General features: G+C 57.5%; 1 protein-coding gene across 1 annotated transcript; it reads left to right on the top strand.

The window, feature by feature from the left end:
- Positions 1-946: 946 nt before the first annotated feature.
- SLC22A8 (solute carrier family 22 member 8) lies at positions 947-22,663 on the top strand. The gene is made up of 11 exons (XM_036258576.1): positions 947-972; positions 1,649-2,005; positions 15,777-15,880; positions 16,434-16,588; positions 17,081-17,249; positions 19,257-19,380; positions 19,578-19,693; positions 20,538-20,752; positions 21,667-21,775; positions 21,898-22,101; positions 22,190-22,663. Exons 2-11 carry the CDS (start codon positions 1,673-1,675, stop codon positions 22,287-22,289), a joined length of 1,629 nt encoding a protein of 542 aa, XP_036114469.1. The 5' UTR covers positions 947-972; positions 1,649-1,672; the 3' UTR covers positions 22,290-22,663.
- Positions 22,664-23,296: the final 633 nt, after the last annotated feature.

Below are 23,296 nucleotides of genomic sequence, written 5' to 3'. Positions count from 1 at the left end.
CCCAAAGGGAAGCAGTCGGTCAGAGGAGGGGCCATTGACAGTGGGCCGGAGGGCAGGTGTTGGTCTGAGTCTGTTGGGTCTGAGACTCAGACAGGGGAACCCTGACTGCCCCAGGGGCCCAGGGGATGACAGCCCTGAGCCCTTGGGGACAGGTGCAAGTGACAATTCTTTCCTGGACATGCCCGACCAGTCACCAGACACCTTGTCCAGAGCCCCAGGCAGGGGAAGTCAGTGCCCTGAGACTGTGGTCCGCTCACCGGCAGCAGCACCTTTCTCTGGCTAGTCTCAGCTCTAAGTTCTTACATATATATATTTTTTTTAAATCCTCACCCGAGGATATTTTTCCATTCATTTTCAGATAGTGTGAGGGACACAGAGAGAGAAAAAACATCAATGTGTCAGAGAGACACATCAGTTGGCGCCTCCCTCACGACCCTGACCAGGGCTGAGGACCAAACCTCAACCGAGGTGCGTGCCCTTGACTGGAATTGAACCCACAACTCTTTGGTCTGCAGGCCGACGCTGTAACCACTGAGCCAAACCGGCCAGGGCTCAGCTCTGAGTCCTTAGAACATCAGCTCAGAGATGACGCTGGGCCCTGCCCACAGGACCTAGTCAGTCCCCCTCCCAGGCTCCCCCTTCCTAGGTGAGCCCACCTGGACCAGGGAGCAGCCAGCATCCCAGCGAGGCCCATCCACACCTCAGCCCAGCCTTTGCTGAGGCAGCCGTTTGAGGAAAGCGAGGCTTGACAGGTCCATGACTCTCCCCACTGGGGGCCTTAATCCTCAAAAGAAAGTCAAACATTAGCTCAGGAAACAGCTTATGCCTTATATAAGCCCCCTGGGGCAGGCTCCAGCTCAGCTATTGGAGCTGAGCCGTCCAACTCGAACAGCCGCTGGACCCTAGGACAGAGCAAGGGCTCCAGCCACTCTGACCACCAGCCCACCGGAGGGAGCCAGGCCCAGCCACCAGGTGAGGAGGGACAGAGGCCTCCAGGCCTGGCCCCCAGGAATCCCTGGGAAACTCCCAAGGCTAGGCCCTGCTTCCTCACTGCGCCTGTCCTCTGGGACCTGCCTGGGCCCTTTCTGCTACCTCAGTACAGTGAGCTAACCCCAGGGGACAGCCAACAGCTAGGAGGCTCTGGGCTTGGGGAGGCCTCTCCCAATAGGCAAGCTAAGGTAACCCTGTATGTCTGCTGGGAGCAACCAGGGACCTAACCCACCCCCACCCACCCTCTGGTCCCAGCTGTGTGACCTGCACTCCCCATGCATACAGCACATGTGACTGGCCTGGCTGAGCACACACACAGCCGCACCCCCAAATCCACACACGTACACACACAACCACACGCCCAAGCTCACACAGCTGTACCCTGAAGCTCCAGCCTAAATATACACATCCCTGTAGACCCCCTGTGGACACACACCTGTGACTCCACGTCTCTACATGCAACTGGGCACATCCTCATGCAGCCACTCGTGAGTCTGTGGATACACAGAGCTGAGGGCCCGTCCTTCCCACTGTCACATCCAGGCACACACCTGCACTCACGCCCTTCTGGGCACGCCCTCCCACTTGCACTCCCACACCCGTCCACGTGCCCACACCTCACACACACCCCTCTCCCTGCCTGGTGCCTTGCCCGCAGCTCTGGCTTTCCTTGCTCGGCGCCATGACCTTCTCCAAGCTCGTGGACAGCGTGAACAGCAAGGGCCCCTTCCAGTGGCTCATCGTGGTCCTGCTAGGCCTCCCGATCCTCAGCATGGCCAGCCACAACCTGCTGCAGATCTTCACAGCCGCCACCCCCGCCCACCACTGCCGCCCACCCCCCAACGCCTCCGCAGGGCCCTGGATGCTCCCCACCGGCTCCAATGGGAAGCCTGAGACGTGCCTGCGTTTTGTACATCCACCCAACACCAGCCTGCCCAACGCCACCCGGGGGGCCACCGAGCCATGCCTGGATGGCTGGGTCTACATCAGCACCAGCGACTCCATTGTGACTGAGGTATGCCCCTCTGCCGCCACTTAGAGCAGGCCTCACCCTGCAGTGCTCAGGGACAGGGGAGCGGGCCCTGGGGAGAGGGCACGGGGACAGGGGACAGGAGCTGGGCGGCAGACAGGAAGGGGCTGGTGTGGATGCATACCAACCAAGGGGCTCGGTTTCCCCGACTCCGAGTGCAAGCATTCTCCAGCAAGCAGCCCGATCTGTGGTTCTATGACAGGCACAGGGCTAAGCCCTGGGGCCGCAAAACTGCGCGGTCCTTGCTCCCACGGGATCCACAGCCCAGTGGGGGTCACGCCGACTTCTGAAAGTACCCCACGAAGAAATGTCCTTGGGCGGTAGCCTCAGACTCTGGTCCACCCCTGGGCCGGTGTGGGGGCAGGAGGAGCAGCCCTGAAAGGAGGAGGGAGGGAAAGAAGGGAACTTCGGTCTTGTTTGTGCAACGACCCCAAAGTGGGAGGTGAGCGGAGGAGGGAGTGGACAGAGTAAAGGGCGAACACATGTCTGAGCAGACCCAGGAGTGTCTGAGCAGGCACTCCTGGCTTCACCCGGACTCATCCCTGCCTTCGTTCGTCACTGACCCTTCGCCAGCCCTCTGGGGAGTGGGATCAGGCTCAGTGAACTGGCCGGGGGTTGGCATTTAGGGAGGGTCTACAAACTGTCAGGCACATTTTGGGGCTTTGCAGACATGGTCTCTCAATTTGATTCCCACGGTGATATTCTACTGAAGGTGATTTATCTCCTCTCACAGATCAAAAAAACTAAGACTCAGAGAAGGGAAGGGACGGTCCAATGCCACACAGTCAGTCGGTTTCAGGAGTTGGAATTTAAATTAAAGCCTGCTAGAGGCACAGGGCACAAGTGTCTCTGGCAGTTCAAAGAGGGAGGAGCCATGGCATGCTAGGCGACTTCCTGGAGGAGGCAGCACCTGAGCAGTGAACACAGGTGGATGTTTTCGATCTCCCTAGGGGACCATGAATTCCTCAAGGGCAGGATCTTGCGTTTGCTTCATTTGAAGAGCTGTGTTTCAAAGTCTTTACCCAGTGCCAGTCCTGTGCTGGGCATGTTATGTGTGTGGGCTCCTAGAATCTCAGAAGATGGCATCTCAGCAAAAGAAGTATTATTAGTATCTCCAGCTCACAAACAAGGAAACTCAGGCTCAGTCTGGTTCCACGACTTTCCCAGGATTACACATGGTTAGGACCTGGCAGAGGCAGGATCTGAATCCAGGATTCCCTGGGCTCAGAGTCTATCATTGCTTTTCATTTGTTTAATGAATATTAATATGTAAAGCACTTACTGCCCTGACCAGTTTGGCTCAGTAGTTAGAGCGTCGACCTGCCAACCAAAGAGTCTCGGGTTTGATTCTGGTCAAGGGCACATACCTCAGTTGCGGTTCATCCCCAGCCCTGGTTGGGGTCGTGCAGGAGGCAACCAATCGATATGTCTCTCTCACATCCATGTTTCTCTTTCTCTCTCCCTCCACTCTATCCGAAGATAAATGGAAAAATATCCTCGGGTAAGAATTTTTTTTAAAAGCACTCAGGCATTGTTCTAAGTGTTGGACAAATAGTAACACTTCAGCCTTCCTGACAGCACTGTGAGGTACTTAGTATCATCAGCCCATTTTTCAGATGGGGAAGCTGAAGCACAGAGAGGGTAAGGAGCTGTGCAAGGTCACACCAGCTGGCCTGTGCCCCTAACCATAAATCCACTCACTCTCACTTCCCCCAGATTGTATTTCCTCCCTGTCGTCTGCACTGGTGCTTCCCAGCACCAAGATAGTGCCTGAAAGGCACCCGGTATCCAACACACGTTTACTGAGGGCTCCGTGCGTGGTGCTGAAGGCGGAGTCAGAGAACCCAGGAGCTCACCTCCACCGGAGGCAGGCCCGCCCTCCAGCATCCCGCCAGTAGAGCAGGACAGGCAGGCTTCCTGGGGCAGGGACTCTCCGTTGCTTTGCTGTATCCCCCGCAGCAAAGCCCTCAGAAGTTAATATTTGTGGAGTGAATGGATATGAGCTTTATAAACTCGAAGTGCTCTGCAGCCCAGAGGAGGGGCATCTTGGAAACCTGGAGGGGGACCAGGAGGGCCTACTGGCGTCAGCACCACCTGCGCTGGGGGGGGGGGGGGCCCGCAGGCGGAGGGTCAGCACCACCTGCGCTGGGGGGGGGCCGCAGGCGGAGGGTCAGCACCACCTGCGCTGGGGGGGGCTGGGGGGGCCGCAGGCGGAGGCGGCAAAGGAGGCAATGGGTGTGGAGCCCAGTGCATGGCCACAGAGGCAGGACTGCAAGAGGCCGAGGGAGGCTGGCGGAGCTGCGGTGGGGTACGGAGGCCTCTGGACAGGGGGCTGGAGAGGACAGCGGGAGGGCCTGGCTTATGTGCTAAGGGGAAGTTGTGGCCTCTGTCCCAAGGTGACAGGGATCACTGAAGGGTGTTAAGCGGGAGAGTGGCGCTGTCAGATCACCGCAGAAGGACGGTCTCTCTGACTTCAGGGTGGAGAGTTTCAGTCCAGCAGCAGGGAGACATTAGCAGGGTGCCACGGGGCTCCGGGACAAAGATGACAGGTGGACAAAGCAGCGGGAATAGGGACCGGAGAGGTTAGGGAGGTAGAATCTGTGGGACTTGGGAACTGAATGGATTTCGGGGGGCGAGGAGCAGGGGAGGAGTCAAAGATGCCTCACTACCTTTAAATGAGTTTCCAAATGTTTGGGTGATCAGTTGTACATTGGGTCCCTGGGAAGACAGAGAGGAATAAAGGCCACCATCCATGTCCCCCAAAAACACAGAACCTAACTAAAGGAACAAAAATGTAAGCAATTGCTTAATTGCTTAAAAAACAACAAACAATAATCTTTGCCACCAATCAATCCCCCCTGTGCTCGCCCCAGGCTGATTGACCTAAGAACTTGGCACACATTAATTCATTGAATCCTCACAGCAACTTCTAAGGCCGGCGCCTGCGTGGCCCTGGCGTTATGAGGAAACTGAGGGACAGGTCACTGGCCAAGGCACCACGTTTCCTACACTGTGGAGATGGGAGTGAAACCCAGGCAGTGAGGTTCCAGAGGTGCCCCACCCCCACCCCTCCTCCTGCATAACCCAGACCCTCCCTCAATCGTGAGACTGGCTGGCACCCTGAGACTGCCTGTGCACCCTGAGACTGCCTGTGCACCCTGACACTGCCTGTGCACCCTGAGACTGCCTGGCACCCTGAGACTGCCTGTGCACCCTGAGACTGCCTGGCACCCTGAGACTGCCTGTGCACCCTGACACTGCCTGTGCACCCTGAGACTGGCTGTGCACCCTGAGATTGCCCCTGCACCCTGAGACTGCCCGTGCACCCTGACACTGCCCGTGCACCCTGACACTGCCTGGCACCCTGACACTGCCTGGCACCCTGAGACTGCCCGTGCACCCTGAGACTGGCTGTGCACCTTGAGACTGGCTGTGCACCCTGAGACTGGCTGTGTACCCTGAGCCTGCCTGTGCACCCTGACACTGCCTGGCACCCTGAGACTGCCTGGCACCCTGAGACTGGCTGTGTACCCTGAGACTGCCTGTGTACCCTGAGACTGCCCGTGCACCCTGAGACTGGCTGTGTACCCTGAGACTGCCTGTGTACCCTGAGACTGCCTGTGCACCCTGACACTGCCTGGCACCCTGACACTGCCTGTGCACCCTGACACTGCCTGGCACCCTGAGACTGCCTGGCACCCTGAGACTGGCTGTGTACCCTGAGACTGCCTGTGTACCCTGAGACTGCCCGTGCACCCTGAGACTGGCTGTGTACCCTGAGACTGCCCGTGTACCCTGAGACTGCCCGTGCACCCTGAGACTGGCTGTGCACCCTGAGACTGCCTGTGCACCCTGAGACTGGCTGTGTACCCTGAGACTGGCTGTGTACCCTGAGACTGCCCGTGCACCCTGAGACTGGCTGTGCACCCTGAGACTGCCTGTGTACCCTGAGACTGCCCGTGCACCCTGAGACTGGCTGTGTACCCTGAGACTGCCTGTATACCCTGAGACTGCCTGTGCACCCCGACACTGCCTGGCACCCTGACACTGCCTGGCACCCTGACACTGCCTGGCACCCTGAGACTGGCTGTGTACCCTGAGACTGCCTGTGCACCCTGAGACTGCCTGTGCACCCTGAGACTGGCTGTGTACCCTGAGACTGCCTGTGCACCCTGAGACTGCCTGTGCACCCTGAGACTGGCTGGCACCCTGAGACTGGCTGGCACCCTGAGACTGCCCGTGCACCCTGAGACTGCCTGGCACCCTGAGACTGCCTGTGCACCCTGAGACTGCCTGGCACCCTGAGACTGCCTGTGTACCCTGAGACAGGCTGTGCACCCTGACGCTGCTTGTGCACCCTGACACTGCCTGGGCACCCCGACACTGCCTGTGCACCCCGACACTGCCTGGCACCCCGACACTGCCAGTGCACCCTGACACTGCCTGGCACCCTGACACTGCCTGGAACCCTGAGACTGCCTGGCACCCTGAGACTGGCTGTGTACCCTGACACTGCCTGGCACCCTGACACTGCCTGGCACCCTAACCCTAACCCTGTGCACCCCGACACTGCCTGGCACCCCGACACTGCCTGGCACCCCGACACTGCCGGGGCACCCCGACACTGCCGGTGCACCCCGACACTGCCGGTGCACCCTGACACTGCCTGGCACCCTGACACTGCCTGGCACCCTGAGACTGCCCGTGCACCCTGAGACTGGCTGTGTTACCTGAGACTGCCTGTGCACCCTGACACTGCCCGTGCACCCTGACACTGCCTGGCACCCTAACCCTAACCCTGTGCACCCCGACACTGCCTGGCACCCCAACACTGCCTGGCACCCCGACACTGCCGGTGCACCCCGACACTGCCGGTGCACCCTGACACTGCCTATGTACCCTGACACAGCCTAGGCACCCTGACACTGCCTGGCACCCTGACACTGCCCGTGCACCCTGAGACTGCCCGTGCACCCTGAGACTGGCTGTGTTACCTGAGACTGCCTGTGCACCCTGACACTGCCCGTGCACCCTGACACTGCCTGGCACCCTGACACTGCCTGGCACCCTAACCCTAACCCTGTGCACCCCGACACTGCCTGGCACCCCAACACTGCCTGGCACCCCGACACTGCCGGTGCACCCCGACACTGCCGGTGCACCCTGACACTGCCTATGTACCCTGACACAGCCTAGGCACCCTGACACTGCCTGGCACCCTGACACTGCCCGTGCACCCTGACACTGCCTGGCACCCTGACACTGCCTGGCACCCTAACCCTAACCCTGTGCACCCCGACACTGCCTGGCACCCCGACACTGCCGGTGCACCCCGACACTGCCGGTGCACCCTGACACTGCCTATGTACCCTGACACAGCCTAGGCACCCTGACACTGCCTAGGCACCCTGACACTGCCTGGCACCCTGACACTGCCTAGGCACCCTGACACAGCCTGGCACCCTGACACTGCCTGTGCACCCTGACACTGCCTGGCACCCTGACACTGCCTGGCACCCTGACACTGGCTGTGCACCCTGACACTGGCTGTGTACCCTGACACTGCCTGTGCACCCTGACACTGCCTGGCACCCTGACACTGGCTGTGCACCCTGACACTGGCTGTGCACCTTTAGCCCAAGGAGGTTGTTGCTCTTGAATATGCCTCTCCCACTAGCATGGACTCCTGCAGGACAGAGAAAGTGTCTCCTCCACCCATCTTTATCATCCCTGGGCTAGGTGCACAGTAAGTGCTCATTTAACACTGAGGCCATACCCGCCTCAGAGCCCAGCAGGAAAGATGCTGAGAAGCAGCTTCCCTCCAGGATGCACCTTGGGCTCCAGAGAGTCTGGCCAAGAGCAGAGGTTGCAGATCAGGGTTCAGTTCCCATCCATGCCAGCAGCTGGGGCCACATGAATCTGCATCCCAGGAAACGCAGGGGTTCACCAGGTCTCAGGGTCCTGTGCCATGCTCAGGTTGGGTCTGGGTCAGGCCTGGCTCCCGGAGGACTCTCAGCTGGGAAAGCCCATAGGAGGGGTCCCTGCCCAGCCAGGGAAGTGGCAGTGGCAGGACCCAGCCAGGCGCTGGTACCAGCCCAGCAAGGACACACCCCTCTGATGTTTTCGTCTGTGGCTCAGTCTGTGGCAAATCCGTGCTCCATCTGCCTGGACTGGGATGGTGTGGGGTTCCGGTCCCCAATGTGGCAGAGGCCGAGCAGTGGCTGGCCTCACCTGGGGGTGGGTCTCTAGGGAGGAGGCAGGGCCCGGCCAGATGTGCCGGCCCAGGTGCGGAAGGCGGTAAGGAGGAAGACGGCGTCTGCCAACCCCTCCGTCCTGGCGCCCTCGGTAGTAGGGACAAGGGCTGTCCTCCAGTGGACAGGGTGGAGTTGTGAGCCACAACTGTGTCACAGCCCCAGAAGTCTCAGTGTTCTCATTGGTTGAATTGAGTAGGGAGCCAGCATGTGTTAAAGGAAAACACGCAAGGACAGCGGTGGCGCGGGGCTGGGCACACCGGGCATTCAGCGGTGTGCGTGGGCACTGCTGCTGCTGCTGCTGCTGTTTATAGGGGTGGCCTAGAACTGGGGGTGCAGTAGTCCACACCAGAAGAGAGGGGGGCCCTACTTAGGAGCTGTCACAGCTGTTCCCAGGCCCCAGGGCTCTGCCTCGCTCTGCGGCCCTCTGCCCTTTCCTGGAAACCACAGGCCTGGGCGCAGGTCCCTGCTCCAGCCCCAGAGCCGGCCACCTGGTGATCACCTCCCCTCCCCGCTCAGTCCCCGCATCTGTCGAAGGGGACAGTGAGGGCGAGGGGGTGAGGCTGTGCTGGTGGTTTGAGTGAGCAGTGCCCGGCGGTCCTGGTTCCCCGAGCTTTCCTGGCAAAGGTGACCACGCATTCCTTTCTCTGGGGTCAGCAGAGACGAAGTTGGAATTTTTCAGAAAGAGCTTTACTGAGACATTAAGAGGAAACAAAAGACTTTCTTTTAAGTCTGGAGAGTGTGGGGAACATGGATTGTGAATGAAGGCCATGCCCCCTCAGCCCGGCAGGGGACATGTGACCAGTGCTGACTGTTCCAAAGCAGCTTACCCTCCCGGGCACAGGAGCACGGCCAAGAGCAGAGGCTGCAGGTCTTGTACCCTATCATGCGTCACTTTACGCCTTTGCCAGCCAACTGCCCAGTCTTAGCTGGATTGCCTGTGGGCTCTGGACTCCCTGGAGAGGAGCCATGGCCCACAGCTCCCAGCTACTGAACCCAGTCGGGTCTGGGCATCCTGAAACCCAACCTTGTGGCCTTCGGAGGCCTGGGTCTGACCTTGTGTGAGCCAGCCCATCCCTCTGAATTCCCTGCAATTCCTCTCTGGGCCTGGAGCCTTCCTGTCCTCTCTCCCGGGACACAGGAATCCTGTCCTCCCGCACAGGTCCCTGGAGGCTCCAAGTCAGCTGCTGGATAAGCAGAGAGCCTGCCCAGTGGACCCTCCGGGGAGCAGGTCTGCACCCTGGGGAGGCTCCCCTGCTGAGTATCTGGCCTCTCTCTATCCCACCTCTACATCCCCAGGCTGCCCGACTCCCAGACCATCTGTCCATCTCTTGTGTCCAGCTCTGCCCCAGCTGCACGCCCCTCCTGCTCCCCTCAACCCTGCCCCGGGTCCTCCTCCCATCACCTCCCACCGTCGTCTCCCACCTGATTCCTAGGTAAGGACGGAGGAGCCCCCCTCAGCCGTGTTTCTGGCCCAACCTGACCCTCAGTCATTGCCGTCACTTAGCCCCAGTCATGTAGGCAGGAGGCGCCTGGCCTGTCCTCTGGGCCCTCCAAGGTCAGGCACTTGCTCAGTGAGCACCTACTGGGTGCAGAGCCCTCGGCCGCTGCTCTGCGCCTCTCTCCTGGGCCCCGAGTCGGCTCTGAGAACACAGTCCCCACTTCACGCCAGGCTCAGATCCAGGAGGTGATCTCTCAGCTGTGATGGTGAAGTCAAACTTTCATAGGCGGAGGGACGGGAACCCTGACTCCCGACGCCATGCCCTTTCTCCCGCATCACAGGTCCCTGAGGGCTCCGGCCTTACAGGGCACGTGGCAATAATCACAAAACCACTGCTGTGTGGTGCCGCTTGTTCGCCCGGTTCAGTGCCGGGTGCTTTGGGTTCCTTATGTAACTGACAATCCTGGGAAGCAAATGCTAGTATTGCCCCCAGAGCACAGACAAGGAGACTGAGTCACAGAGAGGTTAAGTAACTAGCCCAGGCACACACCGCTCCCAAGTGGCATAGCTGGAGATCCACGCCTTTGACTCTCCCCAGGTACCAGGCGTACCCTCTGGCCCTTGTGCCCCAGCACAGGCGCCATCAGGGGTCTGAGAGTCGGCAGGAACTACAGCAATATTCCCCAAGGTCTGACCTGGCTCTAAAAGGTCAGAGAAGGTTGTTTCTTTTGTCCTTCACCTGGGCAGTATGACCGTATGTGAGTCCCCTGGCAGAGCCCCCCGACACACACACACACACACACGCACACACACGCACGGCAAGGCCCCGTCCCGCTCATCACGGTCTTGATCACAAGTGGCTCACCCTGGCCTTTGATGGCCTGCCTTCTGCTTTCCCTCTGAAGGGCCTCCTGGCCTCTGATCTTGCTGCTGCTCCAGCTCCTGAGCCTGTTCCTCACCCTCTGGACCTGGTATCAGTCCAGCCCACCTGGCTGCCTCCTCAACCACGATTCCGGCCCTTCCTGGGCTACATGCCTTACAGTGGCTCAGAGTGGCAGCTCTCATGTCCTGAGCCCTCCCTCCTGCAGCCCGGAGCTCAGAGCTATGCACAAGGGAGGCACTGGGAAGCGATGGTCCAGAGCATGTGTTGGGGGTCCAGCAGACCTGACTTTGAGTCTGCCTTGAAATGAACCGAGCTACACTCAGGCAAGTCATTTGCTCTCTGAGCCTCAGTTTCTTTGTCTGTAAAATGCAGATAATAATCATACCTACTTTATTCAGGTATTACAGCATCATTGGCAAAGCTCGCTCCTGAGCATCGTAAAGCCTTTCTCCCCCACCGCCTTCCTGGCGTAGCAGCTCACTCACGGAGGTATGGCAGGGGCTTCCTCTCCTTCCCTTCCAGAACCAGCTTCCTAGGGGCTCAGTAGACACTCCAGAAAAGAAAAAAAGAAGGCCAAGAATTCTTTGCAGAGTTGCCAAAAGTTGAAGAGGAAGGAGTCAGCCCAGGCAATGCCAGAAGTTGTCTCCAACCAGCAAGTTATTTTTCCCTCTCGGGGCCTCCTTTGTAAAATATGAATAGTAACCCCAGCCCTGTTTACCTATTAATTATTCATTGAACAAACATTAACGTTGACCATGTACCAACTATTCTGTTAGCTCTTAGTGAGAGAGTCAAGGAGCCGTCTCTGCCTGCAGTGAGGTTACCTAATACCAGACGGAGACACAAGTAAATAAGCAGCTGGAATGCTCAGGAATATGTGTCCTTTTGGACGTAAGACGAAGATGCTGACCATGGAAGGAGGAATGAGGAACCACGGCGAGCTCCCGGGCGTGTTTCCCAGCCACATATCCATCTCACAAACATTTACTGACCGGCTGCTTGTGCCCGGCACTCAGAAAAGGTATTCCTGGCACTCAGAAGAGATAGTCTTGACATGAGTTTAGGCAACATTACTAGAATAAGGAAGTGATGACAAGCGCAACAGCAGAGAGACACATAATCATGTGATGCTTTCCTAGAATCACTAGTGTAACCTGATGAAAACCACAGACCCCGTGTGACCCCACCTACGCATGGAGTCGAAGGAAACATACATCACACCATCAGCCCCTTGAAGACTATTGAGCCTTCAGCTATACATTTTGTTACCAGGGCCTTCTTAAGAGTTTTGCACAGCTAACCACACAGAAAGCATGGCCCAAATCTCTCTAAGTGTCTTTCCCTACCCCCAACATTCAAGGAGGCCCTTAAGATCTCTCCAGTTCTCTCTGAATCGAGTTACTTTGTAGCCATGCGCTTCTGTTCTCCATCCCTTCCCATCACCACCTACCACGCCAGCAGGTACTTCACACAGACAGGAATCACACAGTATATTCATCTCCTCGGGTTCCCATAACAAAGAAGAAACAGCTTGTCTCACAGTTCTGCGGACCAGAAGTCCAAACCCAAGGTGTAGGCACGCGCTCTCACAAGGCTCTGGGAAGAATCCTTTCTTCCCTCTCCCATCTCTGGCAGTTGTTGTGGTCCTTGGCATCCTTGGCTTACAGCTACATCACTCCGGCCTCTGCCTCCATTGTCATGTGGTGTTATCCCTGCGTCTACCTCTTCTCTTCTTACAAGAACACCAGTCAGATTAGACGAAGGGTCCGTACTGACCCCAGTATGACCTCGTCTTAACTAATTTCATCTGCAACAGCCCTATTTTCAAATAAGGTCACATTCTGAGGTACTGGGAGTTAGGACTTCAGCCCATCTTTTGGGGAGACACACTCCAACCCAACTGCACATCCCAGGAGCCCCGGGGACGTGTGTTGACCTGCAGGGCGGCCGTAGCCGTGTTGTTACCATCAGTTCTGATGGGTTCCACTCACCGTGAAATCTCTCAAAGCAACTCAGCGTGCAATTAAGGCCAAGACTGTTTTAATATTTAACCACAAAGTACTCCTCTTTCTGAGCTTTAAAACGCCATTTACCATTCCCAGTAGAAATTTTCCAGAGGATTTTTTTCAGTCTGGTTGAGAGCGTTTTCGTTCTTCTTGCTAACATGTGGATGATTTGATACGCACAGCCTAGACCCTCTCCACCCTGACACGCGCTTCCTGGTGAAGGGACACAGCCCTCCACAGAACACTTGGAGGGCACCCTATGACCTCTCATTTAGACATCAGCACACCCCTACATCTCTAAGGCTCTCCATCCCGCCGTTCTTGCTGAGGAATGTTCACTCATTCGATTCCACAAGTATTCACTGAGGGGCTGCTAGGTTCTGGGCAATAGAAGTAACATAGTGAACAAGACAGACTGAAAGTCTCACCTCATCGAGATAGCATTCTTGGCAGAGACACACACACAAATAGAAAACTATGTAAAATGTAATGCATGGTGTAAGCACGAGAGAGAAAATAAAGTCGGGTAGAGAGGTATACCTGGGGGGCTATCATTTTAAATACGGTGGTCGAGGAAGTTCTCACTGGACAGAGAACGTCCGAGCAAAGGTTTAAAGGCACTGAAGGAGCAAGCTGTACCTGGAGTGGAATATGTGGGGAGACAGGAGAAGTGAGAGCAGAGGTATTGAGGATAAAGTTGGGAGCAGACTCTGCAGAGACTTGTAAGGATTGTGGCATGTTTTAAAGGGACTCAACGTCCAACCATGACTTTCCAATGTTGTGGAAGAAATTGGCTTGCGACAGGTGCTCTCAAGTCCACTCATCACCAGCGCCATGACAGAAACCAGGGCCCAGCAGATCCAGTCTCTGACAGTGGGGCAGGGCAGCCGCCTTAAACTACTCCAAACATTGACCCTCCCACCATCCAAACAGACTCATTTCCTAAAGCACTAAATAGCATGGAGGCTGCGGGGACGGGAATCAAATTCCCATTTGCAAATTTCCATCTCGTGGCATGTATCAGGAGAGGTGAGACTGCTATGACAAAGCAATGATTCAGTGGCTTAAGGGAACTAGAAGTGTTTCTCTTTCTCATGCAGTAGTTCTAAGGTGAGCTATTCAGGCCGATGGGCAACTCTGCTCCATAAGGTCATTCAAGGACCCCGAGTGATGGCAGCTGTCATCTTCAACACAGAGCTTCCAGAGCTGCTCTCGTTGTCACCATTCCACCAGCAGGAAGGGACAAAGCATGCCTTACACAGCAGCGTGCCACCAAGTACCAGAAGTCTCTCCAGACACACCCCTCCCTGCCTCCTTCGCCCTGCTCCCTGCCCCATCCCATGTGCACAGCATGTAGGCTCCCTTTCCAGCCAGGAGAGCCCAGTGGGTCGCTGGCCGTGCTGGGCCATTCTGGGACAGCTGGAGGACCGGAGTCTCATCCACATGTCTCCGTTCTCCTTACTGCCAGCAGAGGAAAGTGTGGCTCTTCCCCCACGCTGTTTCACTTCCAAACATTCTTGTGAGGCATTTCTAGTGAAACAGACTCTCCACTTCATTGCACACGTAATGGACAAAGGGTGCACGACGGGGATTAGCAGGAGATTAGACCAGATAGGTGGGCAGGGGCCAGGGCATGAGGCCTTGATACATCTGTGTAAATAGCACTGTCTCTTTACCCAAAGGGCCAGAAGGAAGCCAGTGAGCACTTGAGGCAAGACAGGAGCCTGAGCTGAGAGGTGTTTTAGGACATCCCTGAGATGATCAGGGAAAGGACGGACAGGAGACACTGAGCTCGAAGGCTGGGAGACCTGTGGGGAGACGGTCTGCTTCCTCGTCTGGGGATTGGGGGTGACAGAGCAACAGCATAAGGCCGTGGTGCAGATTGAAAGCACATAGGCCTGCAAGGTGCCTGGCGCACCTGAACCCCCGATAAGTATCAGCTGTCGCTCTTCATCCAAGTGCGAGATCGGGAGACCGGCACTGAGGTAGGAGACGTGGAAATGGAAGAATCCAGATTCCAGAACTATGAAAACGTCAGAAACGAGGGCTGAGTGATAGTGACGTGGGTGAGGAAGGCCCGAAAGAGGGTCACCAGGCACTGAGACCGACACCCGCGGGCAGGAGGGTGGCGAGCTGACCGCGAGACACCCGCGGGCACCCAGCACCCGCGCGGAGATCTCAGGCAGGCAGCCGAATCTCCTGGTCTCCAGGCCAGAAGAAAGCTTGGGCTGAAGATACGGATTTGGAGTCTTCATCAGAAAGTAGTCATTGGGCCCTGGCCGGTTTGGCTCAGCGGTTGGAGCCTCGGCCTGCGGACCAGAGGAAGTAGTCATTGAAACCACAGGAGCCGATGGCATTTCCCGGGGGAAGTGGATAACAAGAGAGGAAGATGCGAGAGGGGCCTGGGGAAACTTACGGGGTAGAAACAAAGGAAGCCGTGGAGGGAGAGGTCGGCAGAGGCCATGTCAGGTCAGGACACAGATGGTCCCCCTGATTTGGTGGGAAAGACACCGTCGGTGGCTTTGGGCCACACAGTTCCGGGGGAGCGGCAGAGGCAGAACTGAGGAAGAAGCGGGAGGTGAGGATGGGGTGCTGGCAGGGTAGCGCCCCATGCACGAGCTTTGGCCTTAAAGGGGAGGGAGGAATGGAGCGAACGTGGAGGGAAGAGAGGTTTAAGACAGAGAGGTTCGAGCACAGGCTGGTGAGGAGGGGTCAGGAGCCAGTGAGAGAGTGAGGATGTGGGATGGAACGAGGTGGCATCAATGGAGGAAGGTCCCCATGTGCTCAGTATTGAAAGAGGGTGTGAGTTCGAGGGTACAACCAAGGAACTGACCTTGGACCTATGAGGTGACAAGCGGGGAGCCACAGGGACGCAGGCAGGCTCGGAGGGGCTGAGGGCACACCTGGGTGTGACAGCTGAGCAGACTTTGTAAGTCCTATGACAGGCCACACATGCTGGAGGGATGTTGTCATTACAATAGGTCAGGGACCCAAAGAGCCACAGGCGAACCTAAGGAGCCGGGGTCCAGGCTGAAAGGGAAAATGCTGAGAGGCGGGGGGCCAGGCTCAGAGCAGTCAGGTGGGGGCGCTGGAGAGTGAACGCGCAGTTGGGGGTGCAGGCTGAGCATGGCTGGGGCTGCACTGAGCCCCGCTGTGCTCCCTTTCTCTTGCACAGTGGGACATGGTGTGCGACTCTAAGAAGCTGAAGGAGATGGCCCAGTCTGTGTTCATGGCGGGCACACTGGTCGGGGGCATCGTCCTGGGAAGCCTGTCTGACAGGTGAGACACTGGGGCCTCCTCAGCGGGGGCACAACCCATGACAATGACTCTGCCTCTCCGCTCCATCCATGAACCCCCAAAGAGGCAAAGAGCAGGGGGAGGTAGGAGGGGTGGTCCTTGCTGTGCAGCCTTGGGCAAGTCCCAATCCTTCTCTGGGCCACAGCCTTCTCTTGGACCCAAAGTCCTTGTGACTTGAGTCTTCCAGCCTCCCCAGACCCAGTGGGGAAGCTGCCAGGTTTGAGGACATCACGCAGAGGCTGCGTGGCAGTCAGGGTGGGGTAGGTGGACTGCTTCGAGATGGGTTGACTCTTTGACCCCTGCTCAGGCAGCAAAGCTGGAGGTGGAGAAGATCACTCATTAACTAACACCTCTCACTGCAAACTTGTTTTTATAAAAGCAATTACAAGCAGGGCTCTGTCTGGGGAGGAAGTTACGTGCCCGCCCAGCACTCTGGGACGCAGGAGGTGCAACCCTTTGCTCCAGGCCTGCTCAGTCACTCCCCTCAGCTGGCTCGCAGTGGCTAACCCGGCCCCTCCTCTCCTTTGAGCTGCAGGTTTGGCCGAAAGCCCATCCTGTCCTGCAGCTACCTGCTGCTGGCGGCCAGCGGCTCTGGCGCGGCCTTCAGCCCCACGTTACCCGTCTACATGGTCTCGCGCTTCCTGTGTGGCATCAGCTTGGCAGGTGTTACCCTGAGCACCATGATCCTGAGTGAGCCGCAGGGGAAGGGGGCAGGGGAGCCTCGGCCTGAGCGGAGAGAAGGGGGCCTGGGCCTGGCTCGGTAAAGCCAGGTGCTGCCCCTCCAAGGCCCTCAGAAGCCCCCTCTGAACATGACAACACGTATAATAGCAGCAGCTGTCAATACTGAGCATTTACCCTGACACTCTGCCAGGCACCTGACCTCATTCAGTCCACCCACAGAAGTAGGTGATGCTATTATTCCCATTATACAGATGAGGAAATTGAGGCAAAACAAGGGCAGTCACTTACCACTGGAGAGGCAGTCAAGAGCATGGGCTTGGGAGTCCGTCTGAGTCCTACCTTCTCGAACCTCAGTCACAGCATCTGTAAAATGGGGTCAATGAACTCTTAGGATCAGAGTCAGATCAAGTAGCCAGTGGGGGACAGGAGCTGGTGCCCCTTCACAGGGAGGTGCCCAGGGCCCAGAAAGACTCTAATCTCGTCCTTGGGCTCCTCCTGCAGTTGTCGAGTGGGTGTCCACCCGGCTGCGGGCCATCATGACGATCTGGATCGGCTACTTCTACACCTTTGGCCAGTTCATTCTGACCGGTCTGGCCTACGCCATCCCCCAGTGGCGCTGGCTACAGTTTACCGTGTCTGTTCCCTTCTTCGCCTTCTTCCTGTTGTCCTGGTATGTAGCCCTCTCCCCTCACGCCCCTCTGTAGGCCCACCAGGGCCAAACAGGGGAAGCCCATGCCTGTCAGGCTGGCCACCTCTGTCCCAGGCCTTCCCTGTCCCAGTGAGGAAGGGTGCTCCAGGGAAGAGGAGTTACCTGCACTGAGGCGCGGTGCAGGAGGGAGCAGGTGTCTCTACCTGCAGCAGAAGGGGTGAGTTGAGAAGGACAGGACGGGGCCAGGTCGTGGAGGACACAGAAAGCCAGGAGGCCTCAGCCCCACGGGGAGCACCAGAGACCGGCCTCTGAAAGCGTCCATGGTGCCGAGGGGCCCGGCCAAGCTTCCGTCTGGGAAGTAACAACACAGAAACCCAGGCTCGAGGAGCAAGGGCAAGAGACAGGGGGAGACAACTGTGTAGGTAGATGGATCCAGGGGACAAGTCTGAGAGGGATTTTGAAGGAGAAACCCACAGAGCTTGGGGACCTCTGGGGCTGAGGTGGGACGGAGAGGAAAGCTCAGAGCCCGAGAACCTGGGAGAACGAGGCGCCCGGGTCAGGGACCCCAAACAGGTCAAGGGCTCATTCTTAACAAGTCAAATCTGGGGACACATTGAACACGGGAAACAAGTCTCCAGAAGGCAGTTGGAGCCGATGAACAGGAAATAATAAACGAACTGGGGAAAAGAAACACATCTCGGAGCAGCGCTTCGCTGAGCACTTAGCATGTGAAGAGCCTGCTCTGGGCATCGCCCTGCGCGGCCTCCGATCGCACGGCACCTCTGCACGAAGGGGCATGGTTGTTCCTGGGTCACAGATGAGGAAACCGAGGCTCGGAGCAGTGAAGCCATCCCGAAGGTGACAAAACGATACAGAACGGGGATGGGACCTCCATTTGGAAATGAGAAATGGAAGCCTCTAGAGGGGGTGGATGGGCAGTCTTGGGGTGAGGGAGGTTGTCAGGGTGCAGGGCGGAGCCAGGAAATGTCCACAGCCTGGAACGGAAGCAGAGGATGAGCAAAGAGTTGAAACAATGGCGGGATCAACAGGGTACAGTCGAGAGCCGGGCCCCCTTTGCTGTGTGACGTGAGCTAAGCCTCACCCAGAGCCACACGTGCCTGGCCACAGGAAGGCTCACTCCTTGGGAGCTGTGGTTGGCATTATTCTCCGGGAGAGGAGGGTGGAGTTCAGCCCCGGGCTGCGGTGACTGGGAGGAAGTCACTGAGGTTCCTGGAGAGCGGGCTGAGAAAACTCTCAGGCCAGGAGAGGGGTAGCAACGGGCCTGGAAGCCACCACTATCAGCAGAGCCCAGGGGTCTGAGGCCAGGTGACGAGTGTCCACGCCCCCAAGGGCCTTGCTGGAGACAGGTCCTGGGCGCCTTAGGGGGCTGCAGCTGGAGTGGATTTCAACTCAGATCAGACTTTCCCAAACATCATTCCTCTCTCCCCATGCCTAGTGGCCCTCAGGGACTGCTCAGGGGGAACCAACCCCAAAAGTACAGCCCAGAGGGCGGGAGGGTGGGGCTGACTGCCCACTTGCTCATCCCAAGACCCCATGCTGTCCTTGCACCCCCTACACTCACACTCCCCCCAGCAGAGCTGGTCTTTGCAGGGAGAATCTAAGGGTCCTCAAACCCACTTCCGAGACCACAGCCCTAAGCTTAGCCGCCTTTCCAAGCTGCCCCTTCACCCAGGACCTGGAATGCAGCCCAGGGAAAGCTGGGGAGGTGGACACCAGAACCTTCCAGCTGGCCTGGCCTGGGGCCCGAGGCTCCTAGCTGAGGAACACACCCAACGACAACAAGCAGCTCGCGTAGGGGCAGAGGAAAGCTCTTCTGGAAGGGGAAGAAGGGAACGCTGGGATTTGCTGGCTGCAGGCAGCCCAGGGGCAAAGCTTGACCAAGTTTAAATTCCATGAAATCTGCAGTACGGCCTCCTCCTACCCCTTGACCCTTGCTCTGCATCGTCCTCCAGCCTCTTGGGGGGCTCTGGCATGGGGGAGCCCCTGTGATTTGATCCTAGCCCACAGGTGGATACCAGAGTCCATACGCTGGATGGCCCTGTCTGGAAAGTCTCTGAAAGCCCTGAAGATCCTCCAGTGGGTGGCTGCCTTCAACGGCAAGAAGGAGGAGGGAGAAAAACTCAGCCTGGAGGTAGGGGCCGAGGAGGACTGTAGTCTGGGGCAGCACACGGGGCCCTGCTCTTGCCTCTCTTCCCCTGCTCGCAAGCCCACCTCCCGTCTGACGCTCCAAGCAAGCTCCTGTCGAGACCCCAGGCCTGCACTGTTCCTCCTCCCCTGCTGCCTGCCAGCTGCTCGCTAATGGCACCCCTCCCCTCCTTCTGCCCCAAGGAGCTTCAACTCAACCTGCAGAAGGAGACCTCCTTGGCCAAGGCCAAGTACAGCGCAGCCGACCTGTTCCGGACCCCCTTCCTGCGCCGTGTGACCTTCTGCGTTTCCCTGGCCTGGTAACCCACCACCCTTCCCTGCCCATGCCCTAGACCCCTGCCAGGCAGGGTGCCGAGCAAGGCCTCCAGCAGGTTCACCTTTCAGGTGAGCAAAGCCTAGGGCTCCTAGGTCAGGAGACCCCTCCCCTGGGCTGCCCAGCCCAGCCCAGCCCCAGCCAGGTCCGGGCATCAGCCTCTGCTTTCCTCGGGGGTCACAGCCTCCACCCACAGGGCAAATGCTCCAAACCCCTTCGCCAGCCCATGCTGTACCTCCCTGCCCCCTGTCTGCCCCTGCCCTCGGACACCCACCAGTGAGGCCAGCCTCAGGGCTGCAGGCTTGAGGACAGAACTGTTTCCCGAGTCTTCTCTTTCGTCTGACACCCCACGGCTCCTTCAGAGCCCTCCCTGCGACCTGGCTCCGAGGTCTTCTCATCCTGGCCACCCCTAAACAAGACTCAATTTGTCCAGGAGCTCTTCAAAGGCGACCCCACACTTCTGGAAGGGAGGGGGCGCCTCCCCCACTCTGGATGGTAAACTATGTCCCAACCAAGAGAGACCACGTAGTGCCTCCCTCGGTCTCCGAAAGTCCTCCAGCCCTGATAATTCTCTGGAGTCAATTCTGCGGCATCTTTGCCACCACATCCTGGACCGTGCCCGTGTTAGACATAAGCAATCGATCCAGGCACTTTCTCACTGAGCTCACGCACGGTTGCAGAGACCTCAAAATGGCATTCAAGCAGCCCCTACCAATCCGTTGCAGTTGGGACAAAAATGAAACTATTCGTCATCCTGGTGACCCGATGGCCCGTGTGGGGAACGGCCCCAGCCTGCAGCAGGTGCTCATCGATCCCTCCCTGCCCTTCAGGTTTGCCACCGGTTTCTCCTACTACAGTTTGGCTATGGGTGTGGAAGAGTTTGGAGTCAACCTCTACCTCCTCCAGATCATCTTTGGCGGGATTGACATCCCAGCCAAGTTCATCACCTTCCTCTCCATGAGCTATCTGGGCCGGCACACGACCGAGGTCACCATCCTACTCCTGGCAGGGGGGTCCATCCTGGCTCTCATCTTAGTGCCCTCAGGTGAGAAGCCGGAACTGCCCCAGAGCACTCTGCAGCGGGCTGAGCCGTGCAGGCCGGTGTGTCTGGACTTCACAGGTGGCCACGGGCTGGGGAGCGCCGCGCCGGGGACTCCGGTTCTGCTGACTGTCTCGAATTCACTGTTACCTTGAGTAGGTCTCTGTGCTCTCGGGGGCTCACATCTCTCATGCAGAAAATAACCCAATTGGACTAGATAACATCAAAGGTCCTGTCTAGATTTGACTCTGGAAAGTGTGGCTGTCTGGACAGTGCCGAATTTCTCAAGGGTTGGGCATGGCCTGGGTGGCATTGCTGGAGAAAACAAGCAGGGAGGGAGGCACACTGGAGCCCAGGGCTCATGGGAGACCCGCCACCTACTCCACCGTGACCTTGGAAAAGCCACTTTCATTGTGTATGGATGTTTCTGTGTGGATGCACCTAGATTCTTCCAAAGGAACTGGAGATATTTTAGGACAAGAACATATACAACAAAATATAAATGAGAACAGGGAGTCAGAGGCAGGGAACAACACACATACAGCAGGACCCAAACCTGCAAAGCCCTAGGAATAGCAGAGTAACTATTGCTTGGTTTGGTTTGGTTTTTAATTTCTTTATTGATTTTAGAGAGAGAAGAAGGCGGAGGGAGAGAGAGAGAGAACATCAATTGGCCACCTCCTGCATCCCCCCAACTGGGGATTTGGCCCACAACCTGGACATGTGCCCTGACTGGGAATCAAACCGGAGACCTCTTGGTGCATGGGTCGATGCTCAACCACTGAGCCACACCAGCCGGCCTTGGTTTTAAGTTTGGATCTGAGCTTCCTGGCAGCCAAAGTGAAAAGACAGACAAGTTCTGCTGAGGAGGTAGAACACTCAGGTCCTCCTAAGCTCACCGTGTGTTCTTCCCTCTGCAGACTCGCAGACCCTGAGGATAGTACTGGCTGTGTTTGGGAAGGGATGCCTGTCCGGCTCCTTCAGCTGCCTCTACCTCTACACGAGTGAGCTATACCCCACAGTCATCCGGTAGGTGCTGGGCCTGGGTCAGGTGGGATTGTGCATCCTCCTGCCCCATGCACAGGGGTCCCTGAGCTGTCCTTTAAGAACCCCGCACACAGGTTGCCAATCCCTGCTCTGAACTCTCCCAGGCAAACAGGCATGGGCATGGCTAACGTGTTGACTCGAGCGGGAAGCATGATGGCCCCACTGGTGAAGATCACGGGGGACGTGCGTCCCTTCATCCCCAATCTCATTTTCGGAACCATCGCCCTCCTGGGAAGCAGTGCTTCCTTCTTCCTGCCTGAGACCCTCAATCAACCGTTGCCAGAGACTATCGAAGACTTGGAAAAATGGTCAGTCCTCTGCCTCTGGCCTCATCGCTTTTCCTCCTTGGGGAAGCAGGTCTCGGCCCCGGGCTCTTTCTGAGCTTTCTTCCCCTAGGTCTCCAAGGGCAAAGGAGCCGAAGCAGGAGCCAGAAGCAGAAAAAGACTCCCAGAGGATCCCTCTGCAGACTTGTGGACCAGACCCCGGCCCCAGCTGAAGGCAGCAGACCTCCCTTTCCCTGCCTCCAGAGACGAATCCCAGCCAGGTCTCTGCCTGCCTCTGGGCTCCACGGGCATCTTGGGGGAGCCAGGGCAAGTCCATGCTCTTAGAACAAGTCTTCTGAGATCTCGGTGAAAGTATCTCCACCACCATCACATCTCCCAGCCCAGCCCTGACCAGTTCAAAGATTCCACCACCAGCCTTCCCATACCCCTTGCCTCGTTCTCTCTGCAACCCAGGCCCTGCCAGTCTTCGGTCCAGCCTTCCCCACAGTACTGTCCCTGTTGTTCCAGCTCCCTTCCCCTGAAGTCCTGGACCCTCGGCTCAATCCTAACGAAGACAGCCTCCCTCCCTGTTTTGCCCTCCACCCCTTCCTTTAATAGGAGGTTTCAATAAACACCAATGGAAAATTCATGCTGCTCAGGAAGGGGGAAGGAGGTGGGCTGGCCACTGCATGGACATGTGAGCTGTGCATCCATTATCTGTACTTGACGTACAAGAAAGTGTGGGCACGCAGGTACATGCAAGCTGGGCTGATGTGGATTTACACCTGCATGAGGTATGTACACACCAAACCTTACATATTAGTCTGCTCGATCTGTTATAACAACATGCCACAGACTGGGTCACACAAACCACAAACACTTCTTGCTCACAGTTCTGGAAGCGGGGAAGTCCAAAACCAAGGTGCTGGCAGTCAGGTCCTGGTTAGGGCTCTCTTCCTGGCTTGCAGTTAGCCCCCTTCTAAGTGTATCCTCACAAGGAGGAGGGAGAGAGGAGACAAGTTTTCTGGTGTCTCTTCCATAAGGGCACCTCATCCTGATGGCCCCACCCTCATGACCTCATGTAACCCTAATTCTCTCCCAAAGGCCCCATCTCCTATTACCATAGCATTGGAAGTTAGGGCTTCCACATACGAATTTGGCCGGGACACAGTGCAGTTGGTAGCGAGTCCTGGGCTAGGGAATGTCACGTGTGCGTCTGCATGCCCCAGAGTGCGGGTGA

The sequence above is a fragment of the Molossus molossus genome, unplaced genomic scaffold, assembly GCF_014108415.1.
Source record: "Molossus molossus isolate mMolMol1 unplaced genomic scaffold, mMolMol1.p scaffold_m16_p_13, whole genome shotgun sequence".
In the NCBI taxonomy this organism is placed as follows: domain Eukaryota; kingdom Metazoa; phylum Chordata; class Mammalia; order Chiroptera; family Molossidae; genus Molossus; species Molossus molossus.
This window is presented reverse-complemented; position numbering and strand designations above follow the sequence as displayed.